A 27678-nucleotide genomic window follows, 5' to 3' on the forward strand; every position below is an offset into this window, starting at 1 on the left:
GGAGGGGCAGAGAGAAGGGGAGACACAGAAGCTGAAGTAGGCTCCAGGCTCTGAGCTGTCAGCAAAGAGCCCGACGCGGGGCTTGAACTCACGAACCGCGAGATCATGACCTGATCCAAAGCTGGACGCTTAACCAACTGAGCCACCCAGGCGCCCCAAGCATGAGCTTTCTTTAGAATACATATACATGGAAGTTAATACTCATAAAATTTATGGTTATCAGAATAAATAAACCAATTTTACCTAGGAACAAAATTTAAAGGTTTCAGGTGTTCCTTTTTTTTTTTTTTGATGTGGATTTTTTTTTTTTAAGATAGTAGAAGAATAGAAGAAAGGTCCAGTTATTTCAAGAAAATAACTCATTTTTGTGCCAATAATTTCAGAAAAAAAGTAAAAAAGCAAAAGGACATTTTGTATCAAAAACCTTCTAACCAAGTTCATTTTTTAAAAAACCCCAGACCTATGGAATTTTAAAGCAATTTGTAAGTACTTTATTTACTTTTATTTTTTTTATAATTTATTTATTTTTTAAATTTACATCCAAGTTTGTTAGCATACAGTGCAACATTGATTTCAGGAGTAGATTCCTTAATACCCCTTACCCATTTAGCCCATCCCCCCTCCCACAATCCCGCCAACAACCCTGTTTGTTCTCTATATTTAAGGGTCTCTTATATTTTGTCCTCCTCCCTGTTTTTGTATTATTTTTGCTTCCCTTCCCTTATGTTCATCTGTTTTGTATCCTTAATTCTTTAAATGGGTGAAGTCATATATTTGTCTTTCTCTGACTGACTAATTTTACTTAGCATGATACCCTCTAGTTCCACCCATGTAGTTGCAAATGGCAAGATTTCATTCTTTTTGATTGCCAAGTAATATTCCGTTGTATATATATACCACATTTTCTTTATCCATTCATCCATCGATGGACATTGGGCTCTTTCCATACTTTGGCTATTGTCAATAGCAGTGCTATAAACTTTGGGGTGCATGTGCCCTTCTGAAACAGCACACCTGTATCCCTTGGGTAAATACCTACCAGTGCAATTGCTGGGTCATAGGGTAGTTCTATTTTTAATTTTTTGAGGAACCTCCATACTGTTTTCCAGAGTGGCTGCACCAGATTGCATCCCCACCACCAGTGCAAAAGAGATCCTCTTTCTCCACATCCTTGCCAACATCTGTTGTTGCCTGAGTTGTTATGTTAGCCATTCTGACAGGTGTGAGGTGGTATCTCATTGTGGTTTTGATTTGTATTTCCCTGATGATGAGCATTTTTTCATGTGTCGGTTGGCCATTTGGATGTCTTCTTTGGAGAAGTGTCTATTCATGTCTTTTGCCCATTTCTTCACTGGATTATTTGTTTTTTGGGTGTTGAGTTTGGTAAATTCCTTATAGATTTTGGATACTAACCCTTTATCTGATATGTCATTTGCCAATATCTTTTCCCATTCCTTTTAGTTTTGCTAATTGTTTCCTTTGCTCTGTGGAAGCTTTTTATTTTGATGAGGTCCCAATAGTTCATTTTTGCTTTTGTTTCCCTTGCCTCCAGAACCGTGTTGAGTAATAAGTTGTTACAGCTGAGGTCAAAGAGGTTTTTACCTGTTTTCTCCTTGAAGATTTTGATGGCTTCCTGTCTTACGTTTAGGTCTTTCACTCTTTTTGAGTATTTTTGTGTACGGTGTAAGAAAGTGGTCCAGGTTCATTTTTCCGCATGTCGCTGTCCAGTTGTCCCAGCACCTTTTACTGAAGAGACTGTCTTTATTCTGCTGGATATTCTTCCCAGCTTTGTCAAAGATTAGTTGGCCATTCGTTTGTGGGTCCATTTCTGGGTTCTCTCTTCTGTTCCATTGATCTGAGTGTCTGTTCTTGTGCCAATACCATACCGTCTTGATGATTACAGCTTTGTAGTATAGCTTGAAGTCTGGGATTGTGATGCCTCCTGCTTTGGTTTTCTTTTTCATGATTGCTTTGGCTATTTGGGGTCTTTTCTGGTTCCATGCGAATTTTAGGATTGTTTGTTCTAGCTCTGTGAAGAATGCTGGTGTTATTTTGTTAGGGATTGCACTGAATATGTAGATTGCTTTGGATAGTGTTGACATTTTAACAATATTTGTTCTTCCTATCCAGGAGCATGGAATCTTTTTCCATTTTTTTGTGTCTTCTTCAATTTCTTTCATAAGCTTTCTATAGTTTTCAGTGTGTTTTAAACTTTTGTTTTTAAACAAAAGTTACAGATACTTGAATATTTAGGTATAATCCTATAGATCAAGGGTTGGAACACTATGGCTTGAAGGTATGGTCTGCCACTAGTTTTAAAACTGTTTTACTGGTATACAACCATGCCCATTCATTGACATATTATCTATAGCTGCTTTTGCTGTTATTACAATGTCACTGAGTAGTTGTGAGAGAGACTGTGTGGCCCACTAAGTCTAATGTTTATAATCTGGTCCTTTCCAGAATAAACTTGACAACTCCTACCCTAGATTACCAAAATGCCACAGAATAGACAATTCTTTTAATTACAGAAAAATCATTAACTTTTAAATCACACACAAAAAGTCATTAACTGCTTTTATCTTGCCATATCTTCTTTTAAGAATGAAAGGGATACTACGGGTTAAGACTCATGGCTATCTTCTAATTGATTTGGTAGTATTCCTTTATTTTAAAAACATCTGCATCTATTATGATGGAACTATAAATTTGTATAAATGTTTTAAAGGGTAATTTATCAATAGCTATTAAAATTTTAAATACAGATCGAAGGAGGGAAGATGGCGGCGTAGGAGGACGCTGGGCTCACCGCGCGTCCTGCAGATCACTTAGATTCCACCTACACCTGCCTAAATAACCCAGAAAACCGCCAGAGGATTAGCAGAACGGAGTCACCGGACCCAAGTGCAGACGAGAGGCCCACGGAAGAGGGTAGGAAGGGCGGCGAGGCGGTGCGCGCTCCACGGACTGGCGGGAGGGAGCCGGGGCGGAGGGGCGGCTCGCCAGCCAAGCAAAACCCCCGAGCCCGGCTTGCAAAAGCAGAGGGGCCTGACGGACTGTGTTCCGACAGCAAGCGCGACTTAGCGTCTGGGAGGTCATAAGTTAACAGCTCTGCTCGGAAAGCGGGAAGGCTGGAGGACAAAGGGAGGGTGAGCTGCGGAGCCCCCAGACGACAGAGCTCAGTTTGGCGGGGAACAAAGGCGCTCGCCAGCGCCATCTCCCCCGCCCATCCCCCAGCCAAAATCCCAAAGGGAACCGGTTCCGGCCAGGGAAATTGCTCGCTCCGCGCAAACACCCAACTCTGTGCTTCTGCGGAGCCAAACCTCCGGCAGCGGATCTGACTCCCTCCGGCTGCCACAGGGCCCCTCCTGAAGTGGATCACCTAAGGAGAAGCGAGCTAAGCCTGCCCCCCCTGCCGCCGTGCACCTTGCCTTCCCACCCCAGCTAATACGCCAGATCCCCAGCATCACAAGCCTGGCAGTGTGCAAGTAGCCCAGACGGGCCACGCCACCCCACAGTGAATCCCGCCCCTAGGAGAGGGGAAGAGAAGGCACACACCAGTCTGACTGTGGCCCCAGCGGTGGGCTGGGGGCAGACATCAGGACTGACTGCAGCCCCGCCCACCAACTCCAGTTATACACCACAGCACAGGGGAAGTGCCCTGCAGGTCCTCACCACACCAGGGACTATCTAAAATGACCAAGCGGAAGAATTCCCCTCAGAAGAATCTCCAGGAAATAACAACAGCTAATGAGCTGATCAAAAAGGATTTAAATAATATAACAGAAAGTGAATTTAGAATAATAGTCATAAAATTAATCGCTGGGCTGGAAAACAGCATACAGGACAGCAGAGAATCTCTTGCTACAGAGATCAAGGGACTAAGGAACAGTCACGAGGAGCTGAAAAACGCTTTAAAGGAAATGCAAAACAAAATGCAAACCACCACGGCTCGGATGGAAGAGGCAGAGGAGAGAATAGGTGAACTAGAAGATAAAGTTATGGAAAAAGAGGAAGCTGAGAAAAAGAGAGATAAAAAAATCCAGGAGTATGAGGGGAAAATTAGAGAACTAAGTGATACACTAAAAAGAAATAATATACGCATAATTGGTATCCCAGAGGAGGAAGAGAGAGGGAAAGGTGTTGAAGGGGTACTTGAAGATATTATAGCTGAGAACTTCCCTGAACTGGGGAAGGAAAAAGGCATTGAAATCCAAGAGGCACAGAGAACTCCCTTCAGACGTAACTTGAATCGATCTTCTGCACGACATATCATAGTGAAACTGGCAAAATACAAGGATAAAGAGAAAATTCTGAAAGCAGCAAGGGGTAAACGTGCCCTCACATATAAAGGGAGACCTATAAGACTCGTGACTGATCTCTCTTTTGAAATTTGGCAGGCCAGAAAGAATTGGCACGAGATTTTCAGTGTGCTAGACAGAAAAAATATGCAGCCAAGAATCCTTTATCCAGCAAGTCTGTCATTTAGAATAGAAGGAGAGATAAAGGTCTTCCCAAACAAACAAAAACTGAAGGAATTTGTCACCACTAAACCAGCCCTACAAGAGATCCTAAGGGGGACCCTGTGAGACAAAGTACCAGAGACATCACTACAAGCATAAAACATACAGACATCACAATGACTCTAAACCCGTATCTTTCTATAATAACACTGAATGTAAATGGATTAAATGCGCCAACCAAAAGACATAGGGTATCAGAATGGATAAAAAAACAAGACCCATCTATTTGCTGTCTACAAGAGACTCATTTTAGACCTGAGGACACCTTTAGATTCAGAGTGAGGGGATGGAGAACTATTTATCATGCTACTGGAAGCCAAAAGAAAGCTGGAGTAGCCATACTTATATCAGACAAACCAGACTTTAAATTAAAGGCTGTAACAAGAGATGAAGAAGGACATTATATAATAGTTACAGGGTCTATCCATCAGGAAGAGCTAACAATTATAAATGTCTATGCACCGAATACCGGAGCCCCCAAATATATAAAACAATTACTCATAAACATAAGCAACCTTATTGATAAGAATGTGGTAATTGCTGGGGACTTTAACACCCCACTTACAGAAATGGATAGATCATCTAGACACACAGTCAATAAAGAAACAAGGGCCCTGAATGAGACATTGGATCAGATGGACTTGACAGATATATTTAGAACTCTGCATCCCAAAGCAACAGAATATACTTTCTTCTCGAGTGCACATGGAACATTCTCCAAGACAGATCATATACTGGGTCACAAAACAGCCCTTCATAAGTTTACAAGAATTGAAATCATACCATGCATACTTTCAGACCACAATGCTATGAAGCTTGAAATCAACCACAGGAAAAAGTCTGGAAAACCTCCAAAAGCATGGAGGTTAAAGAACACCCTACTAACGAATGAGTGGGTCAACCAGGCAATTAGAGAAGAAATCAAAAAATATATGGAAACAAACGAAAATGAAAATACAACAATCCAAACGCTTTGGGACGCAGCGAAGGCAGTCCTGAGAGGAAAATACATTGCAATCCAGGCCTATCTCAAGAAACAAGAAAAATCCCAAATACAAAATCTAACAGCACACCTAAAGGAAATAGAAGCAGAACAGCAAAGGCAGCCTAAACCCAGCAGAAGAAGAGAAATAATAAAGATCAGAGCAGAAATAAACAATATAGAATCTAAAAAAACTGTAGAACAGATCAACGAAACCAAGAGTTGGTTTTTTGAAAAAATAAACAAAATTGACAAACCTCTAGCCAGGCTTCTCAAAAAGAAAAGGGAGATGACTCAAATAGATAAAATCATGAATGAAAATGGAATTATTACAACCAATCCCTCAGAGATACAAACAATTATCAGGGAATACTATGAAAAATTATATGCCAACAAATTGGACACCCTGGAAGAAATGGACAAATTCCTGAACACCCACACTCTTCCAAAACTCAATCAGGAGGAAAGAGAAAGCTTGAACAGACCCATCACCAGCGAAGAAATTGAATCGGTTATCAAAAATCTCCCAACAAATAAGAGTCCAGGACCAGATGGCTTCCCAGGGGAGTTCTACCAGACATTTAAAGCAGAGATAATACCTATCCTTCTCAAGCTATTCCAAGAAATAGAAAGGGAAGGAAAACTTCCAGACTCATTCTATGAAGCCAGTATTACTTTGATTCCTAAACCAGACAGAGACCCAGTAAAAAAAGAGAACTACAGGCCAATATCCCTGATGAATATGGATGCAAAAATTCTCAATAAGATACTAGCAAATCGAATTCAACAGCATATAAAAAGAATTATTCACCATGATCAAGTGGGATTCATTCCTGGGATGCAGGGCTGGTTCAACATTCGCAAATCAATCAACGTGATACATCACATTAACAAAAAAAAAGAGAAGAACCATATGATCCTGTCAATCGATGCAGAAAAGGCCTTTGACAAAATCCAACACCCTTTCTTAATAAAAACCCTTGAGAAAGTCCGGATAGAAGGAACATACTTAAAGATCATAAAAGCCATTTATGAAAAGCCCACAGCTAACATCATCCTCAACGGGGAAAAACTGAGAGCTTTTTCCCTGAGATCAGGAACACGACAGGGATGCCCACTCTCACCGCTGTTGTTTAACATAGTGCTGGAAGTTCTAGCATCAGCAATCAGACAACAAAAGGAAATCAAAGGCATCCAAATTGGCAAAGAGGAAGTCAAGCTTTCGCTTTTTGCAGATGACATGATATTATACATGGAAAATCCGATAGACTCCACCAAAAGTCTGCTAGAACTGATACATGAATTCAGCAAAGTTGCAGGATACAAAATCAATGTACAGAAATCAGTTGCATTCTTATACACTAACAATGAAGCAACAGAAAGACAAATAAAGAAACTGATCCCATTCACAATTGCACCAAGAAGCATAAAATACCTAGGAATAAATCTAACCAAAGATGTAAAGGATCTGTATGCTGAAAACTATAGAAAGCTGATGAAGGTAATTGAAGAAGATTTAAAGAAATGGAAAGACATTCCCTGCTCATGGATTGGAAAAATAAATATGGTCAAAATGTCAATACTACCCAAAGCTATCTACACATTCAATGCAATCCCAATCAAAATTGCACCAGCATTCTTCTCGAAATTAGAACAAGCAATCCTAAAATTCATATGGAACCACAAAAGGCCCCGAATAGCCAAAGGAATTTTGAAGAAGAAGACCAAAGCAGGAGGCATCACAATCCCAGACTTTAGCCTCTACTACAAAGCTGTCACCATCAAGACAGCATGGTATTGGCACAAAAACAGACACACAGACCAATGGAATAGAATAGAAACCCCAGAACTAGACCCACAAACGTATGGCCAACTCATCTTTGACAAAGCAGGAAAGAACATCCAATGGAAAAAAGACAGCCTCTTTAACAAATGGTGCTGGGAGAACTGGACAGCAACATGCAGAAGGTTGAAACTAGACCACTTTCTCACACCATTTACAAAAATAAACTCAAAATGGATAAAGGACCTAAATGTGAGACAGGAAACCATCAGAACCTTAGAGGAGAAAGCAGGAAAAGACCTCTCTGACCTCAGCCGTAGCAATCTCTTACTCGACACATCCCCAAAGGCAAGGGAATTAAAAGCAAAAGTGAATTACTGGGACCTTATGAAGATAAAAAGCTTCTGCACAGCAAAGGAAACAACCAACAAAACTAAAAGGCAACCAACGGAATGGGAAAAGATATTTGCAAATGACATATCGGACAAAGGGCTAGTATCTAAAATCTATAAAGAGCTCACCAAACTCCACACCCGAAAAACAAATAACCCAGTGAAGAAATGGGCAGAAAACATGAATAGACACTTCTCTAAAGAAGACATCCAGATGGCCAACAGGCACATGAAAAGATGTTCAGCGTCGCTTCTTATCAGGGAAATACAAATCAAAACCACACTCAGGTATCACCTCACGCCAGTCAGAGTGGCCAAAATGAACAAATCAGGAGACTATAGATGCTGGAGAGGATGTGGAGAAACGGGAACCCTCTTGCACTGTTGGTGGGAATGCAAATTGGTGCAGCCGCTCTGGAAAGCAGTGTGGAGGTTCCTCAGAAAATTAAAAATAGACCTACCCTATGACCCAGCAATAGCACTGCTAGGAATTTATCCAAGGGATACAGGAGTACTGATGCATAGGGGCACTTGTACCCCAATGTTCATAGCAGCACTCTCAACAATAGCCAAATTATGGAAAGAGCCTAAATGTCCATCAACTGATGAATGGATAAAGAAATTGTGGTATATATACACAATGGAATACTATGTGGCAATGAGAAAAAATGAAATATGGCCTTTTGTAGCAACGTGGATGGAACTGGAGAGTGTGATGCTAAGTGAAATAAGCCATACAGAGAAAGACAGATACCATATGGTTTCACTCTTATGTGGATCCTGAGAAACTTAACAGGAACCCATGGGGGAGGGGAAGGAAAAAAAAAAAAAAAAAAAGAGGTTAGAGTGGGAGAGAGCCAAAGCATAAGAGACTGTTAAAAACTGAGAACAAACTGAGGGTTGATGGGGGGTGGGAGGGAGGGGAGGGTGGGTGATGGGTATTGAGGAGGGCACCTTTTGGGATGAGCACTGGGTGTTGCATGGAAACCAATTTGTCAATAAATTTCATATATATAAAAAATAAATAAATAAATAAATAAAATAAAATAAAATAAAATAAAATTTTAAATACACAGAATCTTAACACTCAATTTTTCTTTTATGAATCTACTTCATAGACATATAAATGTAGAATATGCATTATAGCATAGAATGATAGGAAGGCAGGAAAGGAGATTCTTATGTTGCATCTTATTGTGGAATCACATTGCACATATATTTAAAACTTTTGCAAATTCTAGGATGTAAGCAGGGGTAGGGAGAGACAATGAATATAAGTGAATGAGAACAAATTAAAATACTTCATGCAATTTTGCCTGCTAGCCCCCTTGAAGACCATTTGCCCAGAGAGTCCAAAATGAGAAAAGTAGGTGTGCTGATTCTTCCGCGTATCTCAGTTCCCAGGAGCCTCTCTGGGCATAAGCATTTCCCCACACTGATCTGTGTTTAGCTGTGCATGTTTTTTGCAAAAGGCCTAAACACACGCCATCTACTTTACCTAGTAGTCAATTGAAGAAACAGTAATCTATTCCAGTGCTGGGGGAAAACCAGTGGTGTTAAACTGGCTGAAAGAGAGTATGTGGGTTTCTAACATCATGTTAGTCCCTGGGGAGGGACTGTCAAGGTAAGTTTAAACAGAGTTTTCATCTTATAGGCTGACTATAGTACCCAGCCCCACCACCCCCCACCACCAACAACAAGATATAATTCCATCACTGTACTGTATGCTTTTCTGCAACAATCATATATTATAACTTTTGTGATATTAAAACATAGAAAAGAGTTTAAAATGTTTTTGTATATGTAGTATGCATCTTTATAAAACATCTTGACACGTACCTGCTTACCGGTGAAACCCTGGCAAATAACCTTCGTATTTTTATCAACGTAGAGATGTTTCCGGGAAGCTATATAGGAACAATGCCGAATTCCATTCTGTTGCCCTGAAAAGTAAAGAAAATATGACACATTATAATTTCTCCAAACTACTGGACCATGAATTGAACTTAGTGACACACACACAAAAAAAAAAACAAACAAAAAAACACAACCACCCCAAACCCTCTAATACAGGGGCTATCTTGTGATCATGGAAAATTTAAGTGACACACAAAGACTACAGAAATAGAGAAACAAACAAAAAAGGACACTGTTCTCTTCTCCAGTATCCCCTCTACCAAGAACCACAATCTTGTATCCTTTTCTAAATGTATAAAGAAAAGCTTAAGCTTAGAATTTTCATTCCCCAAAGACAAATGGCTCAAATTAAATCCAGGGACCAGGTATCATTTGTACTAATAATGTTTGCTAAACAGCCACATGCTTTGCCCATTTTACTCAACCTTTTTTTTTTTTAAGTTTCCTTATTTTTTTAGTAATCTCTACACCCAGTGTGAGGCTCAAACTCACAACCCCGAGATCAAGAGTCACATGCTCCTCCGACTAAGCCAGGCAGACGCCCCTTCCTTACCCAATCTGTTAAAGCCCAGCATCTATAAATAACAGGTAAGTGAAGAGGCACACTTTGTTAGGAGAGCTTGTAAGAACTACTCTGCAAGTCATTCCCCAAAATAACATTAAATATTAACATTAAATGTTAACATTCAATCTTAAGTCAGAGATAAAACTTGTCTAATACACAACCCAAGGTTACTCAATTTGACATCTTCTATATGTAAGGTCTGGTGTCTTACATCATTACTACTTAATGTCTTAAACATTACTACTTTAAAACCTTCATTATAGCCCCAACTTGCTGTCTCTGTGGCCCATCCCTGGCCCTTTTGAAGTGTCAGGCCATCCTCTTACCATTGAATTAACCCATAGAAGCTAACTCTAGAAAAGAACATCTTATGACGTATTTGTCCAGAGTCTACTCCATGCTTTCTGTTTTGAATCGCTGCCTCTTGCCCTCCTAAATCCTCAGACCTTAGGCTCCATAACTGATCTGTATCTGGCCCTTTGGGTATCTCTTGAGCAGTCTTCAACTCCTGTGCATACCTCAGTTTCTAACAACTTTGAATTTTGGAATCCCTTGCACCTCTAGGGAAGAGACCGGCCAAGATTCACCCTTCTCAACTGGGAGAGGAGTGTTCTATGTGCACATAGATCTGCTGGGTAACAGAGAGCTGCATTTTTGAACTGGAGTATGCTGAACGAGGGACCATTAGGGGGCACTGAGGGTCAAGTCCTGCCACAGTGGGCACAGCCAAGCACCTGAACCTAGGACAGCAGACCCTACAAAGGGAATTTGCAGCCTCAGGGCTCACCCTAGCCAGTGCTGTCACTTAAGACCCATTCTTGCCAATGGCTCCATTCTCACAGCTGGAGACCCACAACCACTATACTTGTGGAAGTATTCCCACTGCTATTCCTGACAGAATCTGCTTCACCAGTCCTTTCTATTCCTGGAATCTTCAATACATGGTCCACCATCAGGAATTTTCAGACAGGATAACAGATTCGATTACAAGATCAAATTATAAGATCAGGGTATCTGGAGTGCATACTTGCTAAAAGGCAATACTTGCTTTTTGAAGGTAAAGCTGGGCCCTCCACAAGAATTCTTATACTCACTCTTAAGAAAGGAGAAATCAGACAGTTCACCTCTCCAACCACAGGAGCAGGAGTGGCCCTATCACCCCGAGAAAAGACAGGTCAGCCTACATCCATAAAGCATGGGCTCAAGAGCAGAACAACTAAGATCACTATCTTCTTCTTCTTCTACTCCAGACCTCCTAGATTTATGGAGCTTAAGACTTCACAACCCAAGATCTCTGGTGCCCACAAAAACTGCATCAGAAAGTGTGATGAAGAGCAGCTGACCTTACAGTTTCCTAGCCCTTTGGTATTGCTCAGCCTGTGCAGTTGACCTTGACATTCTAAACCTCTGGTGAAGTCGATCTTGGGAGATCTGCCATGCATATGTGTGGGCATGTGTGTGCACGTGTGCATGGGATCTCTCATCTACTGTATGAGCCCACGCTCATATAGATGTAACTGCAGCTAAGCTATAATAGACTATCATGACCTTTGAGCCAAATCTAAAATATATGTTTGAACACAAGAAATTCCCGATATTTTGCCCTAACAAGAAACCTACATGATGCCAGACAAGGTGTCACCGGTACTGAAATGAGGATGCTAGAATAATCAAGCACATACCCTAGTTCCTGGAGTTGTCATCATTCATTTATTCAGTCAACACTGTGGATCACCTACGCCAAGCCACAATACCAAGTATCAAGGATAAAGTGTTGAATAAGAGTCTCAGCCCTCAAGAGACCCACAATTCACCTGAACTGACATAAAGCGGGCCAGAAGTACAGTTGAAAAGTACTGTGGTAGGAATAGGCCTTGGACATCTGGGGTAGATAAACTCTCCTGTCCCAACTCAGTCTGTGCCTATTGGGGGATAGGGGAGGGTTTGGGGCCGGGAGGTCAGAGAGGATAGGGTTAAGGGATGGATTCCTCACTGGGGCTACCTCCAAAATGAGCCCCAGACTACCAGCAGTTCACACCTAAAATCCCTGCTACTTTATTGACTTCCAACCTCCTAAAGAAGTAGAGGGTTGTATGGTTCCCGGCAATGGCTGTAATCTCTCCGCAACTAAAAACTCTCTTCACATCTGCCCTAATTCTAGCCCATTCAACCTCTTGGCCTCAGATCATCTAACCAGACACGTGCACCTGCATAGTAAAGATCAACATGTCACAGGAGATCCCAGATAAGGAGCCACTGACTACTATATGCCTCTTTTTCCAAAATACTGCTCCAGGACATGTAGGTCAACTGAATGAGAGATGCTAGCAATCAAAACAGTCTCTGAAACTCAAAGGAAAACCTGAGGCGCCCCAGCAAGCCATGATAGTGGTACTCCATAATCACCAAAAATGCTCTTTTAATCCCAGAAACTCACCCCACCCCAGAGGAGCCTGCCCTATCTCTGGCCTTTTACACCAAGCACATTCTCCCAGATACCATGGCTGTGAGGAGGACCTAAGTACAGAGGCTGACTGTACTTCATAGTTCTCCTCACCTTCATCTGTGCCTCCTCTACAGCTTCAGGATGGAAATAATGCAAAATATGCTTACATTCCAAGCAAAACTCACCGAATTCTTACTTCTATCATTCTTTTCCTCATCCTTTCCTACTTTATAATATCATGGCCCAGAATCGCAGGCTGGAGGCTCCCCAAGAAAGCAGCCTCTCCTCATCCCCACTCCTGCACCTCTTCCCCTTCCTTCCCACAATCCCACCGATCTCTTTCATTTGGCCTGGCAGAGAGCAAGAGAGCAAGCGACTAGCTGCTGTAAACATTAAATCTGTCAGACCAGCTCTATGCATGTTCTTTCCCTACTTGATTACCTCTCCACTCAAACCATCAATCAAACGCCCAAAGTAATGAAAAATAGTCTATTCTACTTCTGCTGAAGAAAGCAAAGTGGTTTACAGCACAGATCTTCAACTGTCCGTCCACCACTAAAAGATGCTCAGTCACATTTTGGTTTTAAATGCTAACCTGACCTCTATAAAACTACCAAGTAACTAGAGAAAGTGATTTCGTAAGGTTAAATCAAGAACACAAGGCATACACGAGTGGTCCCACCATCTTGCAAATACCTTTCACCTTTCAATTAAGAGAGTCAATGGTACTCAACTCCCTGAGAATTTCACTTGCATTAATTCATGTAAGTTCACATTTAAATAAAACATTGGACAGTGAGGAATCCTTAAGTCTTCACATGACATTCATGACTTGTGAATATAACGGGGCGTGTTTAGGGGATCTGAGATTAAGAAGAATGGAACCTGCAAACACTTTTATGTGGTATATAATACTTATGCCACACACTATGTACGGATGGATGCACACAATCTGCTACTTTGTTTACTGCCTTATTTCTCAGAAAAATTATTTAAGGTTAAATTTAGTTCAAGATTATTTCAAGTACCATCTAAATACTTTGGAACTTCTAAATGTAAATGCCATGACTATAAGGCCCATGTCTTGTATACCATAGTGTCTCCCATATGGTAAAGTACCTTACAGAGTCGTGGTACAACATATGTTCACTGAATTTCAGGACAAGAGACAGGGTCTATAAAAAACACACCTCTATCAAGCTAAATGTCACAAGTTCCATCTCATTTTTCCTACTTAACAGGAAAGAAGGGGAGAAAAACCTACATCCATTTTTGTACATGCAAAGATCACAGGTTTCCCTAAAATTCTTCTAAATATTGCACAGAAGTCCAGCCCTAAATGCTGCTAGCAGTCCCCAAAGCTTTTATCTTAATCTAGTACAAATTCCATACTAACCTTTTTTTTTTTTATTAAAGCAAATAGAATCCAGATGCAGTAATGTGATGTAAATAGACTATTTCACAACAGGAAAAAAGAAAGAGCTTAAAGCAAAACATACCGTAAGTAGAGATAAGGCAGTGACAGACCAGGAAGTGTTTTCATAACACATTAACAGACAAGGAATTAACTTTAGCAACATGAAGCACCAACAAGGTAGAGACCAAAGCCTAACAGAAAAATGGATAATGGCCATGAACAAGAAACACAACTGAAGACAAATGGTATATCAACAGATGATGAGCTACCTAACTTAACTAATGTTAAGAAAATGAGCATTTTAGGGGCACCTGGGTTGCTCAGTCAGTTGAGGGTCTGGATCTTGATTTCAGCTCAGGTCATGATCTCATGGTTCATGAGATCAAGCCCCAGGCCGGGCTCTGCACTGACACCACAGAGTCTTCTTGGGATTCCCTCTGTCCTTCCCATGCTTACATGTGCACACCTACGCACAGTCTCTCTCTCAGTCTCTGTCTCTCTCTCTCTCTCTCTCAAAATAAATAAATAAACATTACCGAAAGAAAGAAAGAAAGAAAGAAAGAAAGAAAGAAAGAAAGAGAAAATGAGTGATTTAAATTACATATTAGGGCGGCAGGAAGGCCTGAGGTTCGCCACCAGGAAGAATTTCCCAATGGTGAAGGCTGCAGCTGCCACACCTTGGGCCATCTCCAGGGAACGTGGTGGTGATGCCTTCTCTCCAGGTTCTTAGAAATTGGGCAGCCTAACCTTGGGACTGCATCCCAGGAGTGTCTGAAAAGGGCTCTAAGGAAACAGAAAGGCCTAGGCTTGAGTTCATGCTCTGCTGATCACCAGCCACTGACCTGGGACAGATCTTTTGATCTCCCTTAACCTCAGTCTTCCCAACTGTAAATGGAATAACAGCTGCCCACAAGGATTCTGTGATGTTGTTATCAGATGATGCTTGTAAACTGGGTAGCAAAGTGGCCGGTATGCTCCCCAAACTGGGTTAACATCCTACATGAACACAAAGGTAAGTCATATAATTCATATTTTAAGATAAGTCCAATGAGAAATGTTTCATATATGTCCTCATGCATATCCTATATATGTTTATCTGTAAATATACTAATCCATGTCTACAAATATTATGTAGTATATACACATACACTTGTAACTTTTTACCCTATGAAACATTTTTAAAGGTGCAGCCTCACTGTGAGAAAAATGGGGATAGTAATATTATGTGCCTCATAGGCAATATGAGAATTAAATGAGTTCATAATATAAAGAGCACGTACAATGATGCCTAGGGTACAGCAAGTGCTATTTCACTCTTCGCTATCTATATCATTATGATTATCAATGCAGAATGAGAAGACCACACTGCTCTGAGGTGCTCTTTGTGCCAAGCTATCTGCCAGGTACTAGGGATTCAGAAGCCAACAAGATGGGCTCGGGTCCTACCCACAAGAAGAGTCCTACCCTGTAAGACAGCTAAATATTAAACAAAGAAACACAAAACTACACGAGTTGCACTGTAACAAAAGCTATGGAGGAAAGGGGTTGAGTAATGAGAGGGATGTGCCTTCAACAAGGGTGATAAATTTGTATCATCCAGTTAGTCACATGCTGAGTCCTCTTCCCCAAAGAGAGCAACCACATCATTTATGAAATGGCTGTGGGATGCATGATGAACCTATGGCCAGAGAGCGCCTGCCCAGATGGGACTCAAACCATAGCCTTTTTTGACCACTCCCATGCTCCCAACCAATAATCAGAGACTCTGTTCATGAAAATACTCCTCTTCCAAATTACCTCACAAACTGGGTTCCTTGTTACTCATTTATTCATGCATGCACTTATGAATTTAATAAATGGATATTTACCAATGGCATATTATATATATGTATAAAATATATACACTATCGTGGTCCCTGCCTATAGAACTTTATAGCAGAGTAACTCGGCAGCTGCTAACTCCCAAACCCCAAACAATCCACTACTCAAATGCAAAATTATATATTCATTTAATATTTACTTACAAATGAAGCTTAGCTGGCCAAAAGTGCCATATTTCATCAAATCTAAAATACTACTGAAGTACTATTAAGGACTAATAAGAGAGAAAAAATGCTGCCAATTTATTGTAGATATGCTCAATTATAAGACACATCTCAATTTTAGAAATATTATAATGTAATAAAAGGGGGGGGCTATAGCAACAACACTCCTGTCCTTTGGTAAAACGAGACTGTTTTCCTATACTTACGGAAATTATTTTGAACATCCCCAATTATGCTTCTGTGGAAAAATGAATTTGAGGTCAGAAAATCACATTACTTCCTCATGGCTACGCTGGTACATTTAGATGAAGACCATTTCATATTTCTCAAATAGAGATTTGCTTCTCAGATGCAATGGCAACAGATACTAATATCAGAAACATCACTGCTGAGGGTCCCCTTTCCCCAACTACACTTCTGAATATTTGCCTGATTCCAAAATCAGCTTACACAACTTGGCAAACACATGAAAAAGGCAGGTGGCATCTTTGAGCAGGGTAGTCACCTCAACAAAACAACAAGGCTGCCAAAAATGAAAAAAGAATGAAAATTAAAAAGAAAAAGAGGGGTGCCTAAGTGGCTCAGTTGGTTGAACATCCGGCTCGTGGTTTCAGCTCAGGTCATGATCCCAGGGTTATGGGATCGAGCCCTGCATCAGGCACTGGCATTGGGCATGGAGACTGCTTAAGATTCTTTCTCTCTGCCCCTCTCCCCAGCTTGAGCTCTCTCGAAAGAAAGAAAGAAAGAAAGAAAGAAAGAAAGAAAGAAAGAAAGAAAAGAAGAAAAGAAAAAAAGAACACCACAGACCACAGCTTCAGAAGGGAACTATAGTGTCACAAAGCATGTACTAGTAAAAAGAATACTACAGAGTCAGAAAACCTGAGTTCTAATATCCATTCTGATATTGGCCAGGAAACTTTCTGAGTTTATTTCCTCATTTGCCAAATAAAGACATGACACCAGTTGGATTGTAAAGTTCACTTTCTGGCATTAAAATACCATAACTCAGGGGCTAAAAATACTGCCTCCCGTTCCCTATTTATTCTACAAGACCCAACCTACAGGAATCCCTGGCTTGTGTTTAAAATGACCTTGCAGGAGCCCCTGGGTGGCTCAGTTGGTTAAGCGTCCGACTTTGGCTCAGGTCATTATCTCACGGTCCGTGAGTTTGAGCCCCGCGTCGGGCTCTGTGCTGACTGCTCAGAGCCTGGAGCCTGTTTCGGATTCTGTGTCTCCCTCTCTCTCTGACCCTCCCCCATTCAAGCTCTGTCTCTCTCTGTCTCAAAAATAAATAAATGTTAATAAAAATAAAAATAAAATGACCTTGCATAGCTTTGTGTTTCTTGAAACACTTTACTAACTCAACTTCAAATGTGCTTATAAAATCGTTAAACTGGTTCATGGAAGAAACCTTCCTTATTTTTCATTTTATTTTCTTTCCTCACTTCAACTGGATTCTTTCCCTTTTTTCATAAACTATAAAACTGGTTTGTTCTTGCTTTGTTCTTTGGGTTGTTTGGGCTCAAAAATTTCTAAACATTCCAACAGGGCTCTGGAAGACACCTACAAAGTGTTTGAGTTGGGGTTTTTTTTTTTTGTTTTTTTCCTAAAGCAAATCAATATTGCAACACTTGTGACCTTCAGCACAAATGTACCCTTCAGTTGCTACTGAAACTTAAGAGGACAGAGGAAACAAAATTCTCTAGCATCTCTAGTTCTATTACTAACCTCAGAGCATAAATAAGTTGTGACCACGCTAAAAAAAAAAAAAAGTTGCTAGGTGGAACTGTTGTGGCTGCTGTTTTACTAGTGAAAGTGGAAATGGGTTTAAAAATGTGGCCTGAGTAGATTTGGAGAATTTAGAGGGATTTCTGCACTAAACACTATAGTCTGTAACCCCTCTAATATAGGAGATAAATTAGTTTAGATCTCAGACTCTCAGATTCTTAATAACAGATTGATCACATGACTAGGATAAATGAAGACCATTTGAGCAACAGAAAACTACACTTGATGGTTTTTTAAGGCCCTGTGTAGGAAAAAAGAACTCCCAGTTCTGTGAGCAAAGGGTTACTAAATATTGGTAAGCGTGGATTAAAGATCCTGATTCTTTAGACACTTCTCCTAAGACTCTCCTCCTACTAAGACAGCAGACCTACCTGAGGCTAGGATTTTTCAGAAACTCAGAGGAGCAGGACCCCAGGTGAGAATGACATGGCTATAATTAATCCCTTTTTCTCTTCTGCTTACAATACATTCAACTGTCCTTTAAATTATACACAAGAATCTCCAGAAAACTTTCCCAAATAAACCCAACTTTTTCCTACTTGCCAAAGTTATCTAGCCAGATGTTTGTCCTACCAGTTGTGGTCTGGTTAAGGAAGTGTAGCTATTAAGTGCATACTCATCCTCCCACACTTTTGGAATGTAATCTTCTCAAGAAATGAATTAAGTCTTGTCCAATACTCAGTACAAGCCGAATTAGGAGGGAAGTGTAAGAAAGGAAGAATAAAACTATCGCTGAGTGTGTATTACATCCCGGGTACCTTATATAAATTGTTTCAATAATTCTGCACAGTGAGCCCAGATTATCCTGTACTTCATCATTTCCAGGATGCACATTTTTTCACTTTTCAAGATGTCTTAAATCTGGATGCATCTGACAACTCATAATGGCATGGCACAATTTTAATTGGCAATCATTTTCTACTGTTAGTAGTAGACAAAATAATGGTGCCCCATACAAGTGATGATGTCTCACATTCATTAAAATATTATTTTCATGGGATTGGAAACAGAAATTGAGAAGCAGATTCAGAAAAGTGCCTAGGGTTACTACACAGACTATAAGGGACTAACCGGACTTCAAATGTGATATGGTTAATTTCAAAGTCTCTTCCTATACAGTCAACCTAACACAGAGACTTTGAACACAGCAAGAATTTTCAATAGTCAGCATTACTCAAAGACTAGCAACCTTGGGTATTAACTTTTCAGGAACCGAGGAGTCCACACCGCCTGGTGGAGACACTGCAAATAGTTGGTTAAGGTACCAGCCAAACCTAAACTTCTAGGAGTGCTCTGGGCTATGCTGACTCTGGGGTGCAGAACCCAGCTTTCTGCTAAGTCTACAATCTACAGGGAAAAAACAAAAACAAAACCAAAAACAAGCGGCAGCCTTACTCCCTCTCCCCAGTTTGCTACTGAGACATTCTTCCCCCATCTCTCAATCTAGACGCTCAACTCTCCCAGCTGAGTTCATCCTGGACCACCTCACCTCTCACTCCCAAATAGGGGCAGTCTAGATGCCGCCCCCATCCGGCCATTCATCATCGCGGGCGCTAGAGCATGCCCCCAGGTCTGCAGGGCTGCCAGACCCGAATCCGGGTTCGGCCACCCTACTTAGGCCAGCAGCCCAAGTCACGCCCCCCACCCCACAAAGCTCCAGCAAAGCTCCTTCCGCCCCAGGAGGTCCCCGACGTGGGGCCGCACTCTCGCGGCTCCCAGGCCCCCGCTGAGGTCCGGCCCCGGAGGGCCCAGCCACGGCCTGGGCCGGGACGTTGGGCCCGGCGAGGCCAGGAACTCTCGGAGACCTGGAGGAGAGAGTCTCGGCTGGACTCACGGAGGAAGGAGCGCGACAGAAGGCGGGCGGCTGCCAGGCAGCTGCTGCCAGAGGCCATGGTCGCAGTGACAGCGGCAGCGGCAAGAGCTGCGGTCATCCACCAATGACACTCCCAGGCCCCCGGGGACCTGGTAAGGGCCGAGGCTCGAAGAGGAAATGGGTGGCCATGGCAGTCGCCTAAATGAATATTCCGCCGCAGAGACTTCGCCAAACATTGGACACAGTAGGTAGAGGGGAAAAGAGGTCTCTTAACGGAGAAGAGGACATTAACTCGGCTGCTCCCCGGAAATGTGGCTTTAATTCAACATTAATTACAACGGCAGCTTAGGAAAAACCTCACGCGAGGCGGGTCGGCGCATAGCATTGTGGGAAATGTAGTTTGGTGGCCTCGACTTTGTGGTTTAGGTGGAGGCGTGCGGGAGGGGAAGCGAGCGGGAAAGGGGATACTCAGACCCAGGGGATGGAGTGGCAAGAGGAATGAAGTGCGAAGAGCAGTGCAGAACTTTCCGTATCCTTAAACCAATCTGGACCTTCATTTATCTCGGCTGGCATACGGAGAGGCCAGTATTATTCCTCACCACATACCCTTGTGAGGACCTGGAAGAATTACCGATGGTAACAATGTGAGTTCATACTATTGTCCAGTGAAGGTAAGGAAATGACGAGAAAGACCAAAAACTACCTTACTGACACTTAATTTCTTGGGATATGGATCTTTTGGTCAAACAAGCTATCATACAGCCTTTGACTAGCACTAAGTGAATCCCCTTCCCTGGGGATCCCGGAACATTGAAGTTATAGATCAAATGTGACTGCTCCTTTTTAAACAAACCGGTCATTCCTGTAAGTGGTTTAGAAGGAAACTCAGAGTCCAGGAGTCAAAGAGTAAACAGATAAAGTAATCTCTCTCCCTGCTTCCAAACATGATCTGAGGTTCCTTGTCATTCTCATCAATAGAATTATGATCATTTACTGACGTAGTAATTACAATTTACACTGAGCTATGTGATGTATGAGTAGGATTACCCAACAGAGATTTCCCAATATTTCTTCTGTGATCCAGATATTGTCAGTCCTGGGTTGGACTTGTCTACTCACAAATCCCTCCCTTATCTAATGTATTATGTTCTTGCGATCATGTATTTAAATAGTATCAGTGGTGGGGTGCCTGGGTGGCTCACCCCACCCAGATTGAGCCAAGGACTCTTGATTTTGACTTAGGTCATGATCCCAGGGTCATGAGGTTAAGCCCCACTCTGGCTCCGCACTGAGCATGGAGTCTGCTTAAGATTCTCTCTCTCCCTCTACCCCTATCCACCTGCCCATCAAATGAAATAAAATAAACAGTGGTTTCCAAATAGGTCCAGTATGAAGACTCATTTTCAAGAGCAAAGTTCTTCCTAAACATTTACATGATGATAGTTATGTTTTTAGTTTTATTTAATTGGTAAAATGCATGATGACAAGAAATAGAATTCTGGTATGATTGTAATGAATTTTTATTCCCACAAGACATGGATTTTAGCTTGTTTTGTACACTGATGTATCCTCAGCATCTAGAACAATGGCTGGCACAAAAAGAGAACTCATTATTTGTTGAGCATTATTTCTTGAATTGACAGATAAGAAATAGCATATACATTTATTTATTGAATCCACACACAAAGTTTGATGGTGTTTCAATCATTCAGAATAACTACACCTCTGCCCCAATTCTATAGCTCATTGATAGGAGACAGTTGCAGTAGGCACTAACTATACTACCTATTTTTATATGCAGATTGGTTTTGGAGTCAGACAGATCTGGATTCAAATTCCCATACTGTTGTGGGCTGTGTGACCTCTGGTTTTTCTCACTGAGATGGGTATGAAAATCCCTGTCTCATAATAGTGTTGTGAGCAGTTAATGCTCTTTGTACCTTATAAACATTCAGTAAATGGTAGTTATTATCATTAAAGATAAGAACTTTCATCTTCACATGGCAGGATGATGTTTTGAAGTTCCACCAGATGTGGAATAGGACATTTCCATGTGTGTCCAAACTTTGGCTAAAGCCCCAAAGATGAGGGCAAAAGGCCATAAGTAACTCCATATTCTAAGGAGGGAAGCCTAGGAGATACCTCCCTCAAGATTGTAATAAGAGTAGGACAGAATTGTTTTTGGATTCTCCCACTCACACCCTAGCAACTCAAATAAGCAAAAGACTGGAATTCATTGAATGAGGGAATTCTGAGTCATGAGTTGTCCCCTGAGGTTCCCCTTTCCTCTCACCCCACCAGACAAGTTCGTGGCAAAGGGCTCCTTACTAAAAGGACTGGCATTAAATCAAGGCTAAATCCTTGCAGAACTGCAGAAGTTCATGAACCTACCCCAGTGTCCTAAAGTAGATCTAGTCAAAGAACATTCAGGAAAACTTGAGTTTGGATGTCAGACCTAAACATAAAGCCTAATATTTGCTTCCTGTCTGGAGAACTCCAGGCAGGAGGCTGTCTAGAACAACCCTCACTTGGAGGCAGGGCATTGTTTGGTATGGCAAGATGTGTAATAATCCCATGGGTGAAATTGATGCCAGGAAAGAAAGCTGAGCTTCCCCCTAAGGATCTCCTGCTGGGACAAGGAACCATAGCATAAAAAACCATGGAAGATTCCCCCCCTCCCCAGGGGCAGGAGGGGGACAGTGTAGGGGAGAGGTTTACAGGAGGTCAGCCAAAGAGCATATAACTCATCAGGATACTGTGCAGATGGGGTTCCCTAGGCAGGGTGGGAGGAGAGGAGCTACTGAGAAACCCACAGCATTCCAGAGCATAACGACCAGAGAGAACCTCAGATCACCCCATTTAAGAGATTTTATCCAAACCTCACCCCACCCCTGCAGGAGCCAAAAGCAAGGGAAGAGGAGAAGGAGTAAAAGAAGGAGGAGTAAACAGACCTTGACTCCTTCCCAGCTGCAGGTTGTGGAGCCATAGATCGCACCAGACATTGGAGGGGGTAAGGAGCTTTGAATTAGGTATAAGATTTACATTTTTGAATTGGATTTAATGGGACTTAGAATTATTAATTTTTTTTAATTAAGGCAATTTTCCCCACGAATAAAAATCCAAAAGTTACAAAAAAATTATATAGTGAGAAATCTTTCTTCTGTTTCCCCACTACCCAGTTCTCCCAGGTTAAATCAATATTATCCAATTTCTTGTGTAGACTTCCAGATCTACTTTGCACACATACAAGCATACATATGTATCCATTCTCGTACCCCCCACATCACGCTTCTGTGTTGCCACTAATGTGGGAAGAAAAAGGGCCAAAACAGGACTGGTGGGGGAGTCAGGAGACCAGCAGTCAAGGTGACTACTATCCATGCTGGCAGTCCCACGGCCGTGTCTTTTTCTGCTTAATTTATTCTGAAGAACCAAGAATCTTGCAACCAAGAATCTTGCAACCAAGAATCTTGACAGGTCTGAGCTAAGTAATGAGGTTCAAACTATTGGAACAAAGTCTCTCATTTGCATTATTTTTAAGGAAATAAATCAGCTGTTGTCACTGATCTGTATACCCCAATCAGACCAGAAAAGAGAATCTGACCAAGACTCTGGTGGATTCTCTAACTGATAAAGGAAATACGGGTTTGTTTGTTTGTTTTAATATATAGAAGAGGAGTTCTAGTTCTGTATTTTACCTTGATTTTAGTATGAGCCCCCATTCTTCCAGGATTTCAAATCCATCTTCTTTCACCAGAGTTTTGTCTAAATTTCTGGTGGAATGTTGGGGTGAGTTGGATGAGGCAGAAGAAGCATTTGGTCCTTTGTCCGTACAGGCAGCCCCTCATGTGCATCCTTCCATCTCATTCTCAGCTAGTGCTGTATCATCCCTTCCTCCTACTTGCAATGCTCCTCTTGGTCTGGCTCTACCAGCTATTTCTGGGCTCTTCTTAGGTGCGTGAGAACCACTCAACCCCTCTGGTGCTGTGCTGGACCATAGCTAACATCCCTGCTTGCCTAGATGCACCGTTTAGCAGAATCTTGTAACCATTCTGCTTGCTTTCTCTCTCATCTGTCTCTGTCTCTCTCTGTTTCTCTGTCTCTTTCTTTTTTTTTTTTTAATTTTTTTTTTTAACGTTTATTTATTTTTGAGACAGAGACAGAGCATGAACGGGGGAGGGTCAGAGAGAGAGGGAGACACAGAATCTGAAACAGGCTCCAGGCTCTGAGCTGTCAGCACAGAGCCCGACGCGGGCCTCGAACCCATGGACCGTGAGATCATGACCTGAGCCGAAGTCGGACGCTTAACCCACCGAGCCACCCAGGTGCCCCTCTCTGTCTCTTTCTTGAGAGCAACAAGTTCCTGGGCTAGGGGCCAAATTGTCTCCCCACCCTCCAAATTCATATGTTGAAGTCCTAGCCCCCCTGATGGCTATATTTAGAATAAAGAAGTAATTAGGGTTAAATTAGGTAAATTAGGGTTAAACACCAATATTATTAGTGTTCTTATAAAAAAAAAATACAAGAAGGGTGCCTGGGTGGCTCAGTCAATTGAGCGTCCAGCTTTGGCTCAGGTTATGATCTCACAGTTCATGGGTTCGAGTCTCACATCAGGCTCTGTGCTGACAGCTCAGAGCCTGGAGCCTGCTTCGGTGTTTCCCTTTCTCTGCTCCTGTCCCACTAATGCTCTATCTCTCTCTCAAAAATAAATAAACATTTTAAAAAATCATTAAAAAAAAAAAAGAAATACAAGAGAGCTCCCTCTTTCCACCATGTGAGGACACAGCCAGAAGGCAGCCATTGGCAAAGTAGCAAGAGAACTTTCACCAGGAGCCAAATTGGCCAACACCTTGATTTTGGACTTTCAGTCCCCAGAACTGTGAGAAATTTCTGTTGTTTAAGCCACCCAGTCTGTAGTATTTCTTTATGGCAACCTGAACACACAAATACACCCTGCTTCGTGTATCCCTTAACTCATTTTGGTGATTCTTTTGACTACTCGCCTCCCTCCACCTTCAAGCAGGGGGACTTGGGGGGGGGGGGTGCGGGGGTCAATGCCTAAGCTCTCCTGGCTCCCTGCTCGTTTCCTAGCCTGGGATCCTTTTCTGGTCTTGGAAACATTAGCTCACATTTTTGGCCCAAATCTAAGTTGTTTTTACCATTCTCAGGGACTTTGAGATACACATTCCTTTCCTGGGGGCAATTGAGAGTGCCAGAAATAAATTGGTAAGGGGAAGGAGTAGAAATATTTAGGAGAAGAGGGTCAAAGAAGGAGCTACTGGAAGGAAAAGCATCAGTTAATGTTACAGATTACCTCCCTGCTGCAATCTGGGTGCCCCAAAGCTTTGTGTGTATTCACCTAGGCAGTCTGACTGCCATGTGGAAATGGAACAAAAAGAACCTTGTCTAGTGCCTTTAGCTCAAGGTGCTGTAACAAAGTACCACAGACAGGGTACCTTATAAACAACAGAAATTTATTTCTCGCAGCTCTGGAGGCTGGACATCCAAGATCAGGGTGCCAGCATGGTCAGGTTCTGGTGAAGGTCCTCTTCTGGGCTGGCCCTTCTATAGCCTCACATGGCAGAAAGAGGACAAGACAGTGCTCTGAGTTCCCTTTTATAAGCACACTGATCCCATTCATGGAGTTCCACCCTCATGACCTGATCATCTCCCAAAGGCCCCACCCCCTCATACCATCACATTGGGAAGTAGCTCTCAACATAGAAAGGGGGGGTGGGGGGGGAGCAAAAACATTCAGTCCATTGCATCTTGGACTAGTTCTGCCAACTTCTTTTTGGGCAGAAAACAAAACAAAACAAAACTGCCAGCCTTCCAAAGGGAGAAAATCTTCATTTTCACTGGCACAAGCACACTCGAAGAGAAACATATTGGAGCCGAGAAAGGCTGGGGCCTCTGGGGCTGATGAGCCAGCCTAATCCCTCAGGCTCCACTATAGGTGTGACTAATTCCTTCATAAAACAAATGTAGAGTATAGGAGCTTGCATCCTTCGCCCTACTTTATGGAAGATGGCACAACACAAATCAGAAACACTTGACCTCAGACACAGCTCCAGCTTTTGGAAAACTACAAGACATGAGTCACAAAGACTGGGGATTATTTTCATCTCAAGTGCAGCTTCAAAGAGAGGCAGAATCACACAGCACAATTCTAAGAGCCAACTAACACCACTGGCTGATTTGAGCGGAGGCAGACTCTTTCCCTCTCCCCTTATAGGGGAGAGCCAGCTTAGCTGTCTTGAGGACAAAGAACTTTCTGAAATGCACTTGCAGGGTCCTCCTGAAAGCTTATTACAGTTCTTTGAATGATCTATCCACTCAGCACCTGCAAAGGGGAGGTCTCATCTGTGTTAGATCCTCACAAGAATGTCAAGAGCTTCTATCTCTCCTTTAGAGGAAGTTGTTTCCAAACCTAATTTCTTTTCCCCATACTTGATCCCTGTTGCAGATTTGGTGCCCTGAAAACCCTGTGCAAGGGTATGCTGGGGACCACCTCCTACAGAAGGGAAGGGAAGAGAGCAAAGTTGGAAGGAAGGAGAGGTCCAGCTGTGGTGCGAGTCCAATAACAGAGTCTTGGCCAATGCCCTTCAGAATCGCCCTGAATCGGGCAAGATGGTCAGGCTTCTATAACCCCACATGGATTGTCACCAAGATGTGAGTAGGATTGTGGCTGAGGCAGCTGTTTGCATTCAGAAAATTCCTGAAAGGGTTGGGAGAGCTGAGAGACAGCTGAAGAAGACTCTCAACCAATAGCAGCACTCCCAGGTAGGAGGGTGACATGTCCCTCATTGAAGGAGACACGTCCTGCATCTGGGTAGTGCATCACAATACCCACCGGATGCCCCTTTCTGGGAGAAAGTCTAATAAGAAAGCAAGAGTCAGTCCTCAGCAAAACCATAAAGAAGACAGCTTGGTTTGAGTGTCCCTCTTAAGATTCCCCTTGTAAAGACTGACTCCTTTCCTTTTCCCTGGAAAGCCAGTGCTTTCATGCTGCCCTGTGCTGGATCCCGCCATTTTCTCACCACCTCTAAGAACTTCTGCAGACATTGTCCTGTTTCTCAGGGATTAAATACACTAGGACTTTGCTTCTGTCTCTCAAATTACAGGTTTCTTGTTCATTTTAACAGAGATCACCTATATCTTCACACAAATTAGTGATTCATGTTGAGAATTTCTGGAATTATAGTCAGGAAAGCTGTTTTTCCACCCACCTCTGATCCTTCTGAGATAACTTTCCTTCTTCATCAAATACATCTTCTAGTTCTGTGTGTGTGTGTATGTGTGTGTGTGTGTGTGTGTGTGTGTGTGTGTGTGTGTGTGTACTTTTTAATTTTTTGTAGCAGATGAAAATCCAGGATACCAGGACAGAACCAGATTCCATGAGATTCTGGAATGTAGCTGAAAACATTGTGACATTGTTTCCCACCCTACGGTCTAGTAGAGGGGCAAAGAAGAGTCCCAGGAATTAGTACTAAAAAGAGAGAAAAGCCCTGGGGCCCCTGGAAAAGAAAGGAGAGAGATCTTAGGACGCTGGTTGTGGCCTGAGAAAGGACTCCAAGGTGGAAGAGAGGGACCCATGTTCCTAGAAGACAAAGCACTCCACAGAAAACAACTCCAACAGCTACCAAGTGATGGCATCTCTAACTCAGGCTCCCATCCCTCATCTGTGTTAAGCATTTTCATTGCCTGGGGCTATGAAAGCCCCTTTTTCATTGGGGTTTCACGTATTTGTGCACTAAGTGGCTAGTGTTGGGCTTTGAAGTCCAATATGACCTGACAGAATTTGAAAAGATCTGCATGCACTCAAAAGGATGCACACCTTTCAATCCATTGTCTAACATGCTTTCCAAACTGTTATTTCATTCTCTAGAAAGATGAACCTTTATTTAACTTTCTTTCACAGTTAATACAAAAATAGTATACTTATTTATTATAAATTTTGCAGATAATTTCTACTTTGTGATCGATTCTTTTTGATGTCATCCAAGT

At 42.1% G+C, this 27678-nt stretch overlaps 1 protein-coding gene across 3 annotated transcripts in view; it reads right to left on the reverse strand.

Annotated features, from left to right (window-relative positions):
• Positions 1-19795, reverse strand: part of SUCLG1 (succinate-CoA ligase GDP/ADP-forming subunit alpha) — a 48381-nt gene extending 28586 nt beyond the window's left edge. Inside the window, exons 1-3 of one of the 3 annotated variants that reach the window (XM_047068629.1) lie at positions 16277-16308; positions 14868-15021; positions 9520-9623 (exon numbers count right to left, since the gene is read on the reverse strand). In XM_047068629.1, the coding sequence (XP_046924585.1) occupies positions 9520-9623; positions 14868-15021; positions 16277-16294 (276 nt within the window). In that variant the 5' untranslated portion in view covers positions 16295-16308. Of the gene's footprint in view, positions 1-9519; positions 9624-14867; positions 15022-16276; positions 16309-19347; positions 19445-19692 lie in introns of those variants that run through there. The other 2 variants (XM_047068630.1, XM_047068632.1) reach the window with 2 other exon arrangements.
• Between the last annotated feature and the right edge of the window lie 7883 nt (positions 19796-27678).

The sequence above is a fragment of the Lynx rufus genome, unplaced genomic scaffold (genome assembly GCF_022079265.1).
Source record: "Lynx rufus isolate CCGP_SWC_20201006 ecotype Redwood Valley unplaced genomic scaffold, mLynRuf1.p SCAF_8, whole genome shotgun sequence".
In the NCBI taxonomy this organism is placed as follows: Eukaryota; Metazoa; Chordata; class Mammalia; order Carnivora; family Felidae; genus Lynx; species Lynx rufus.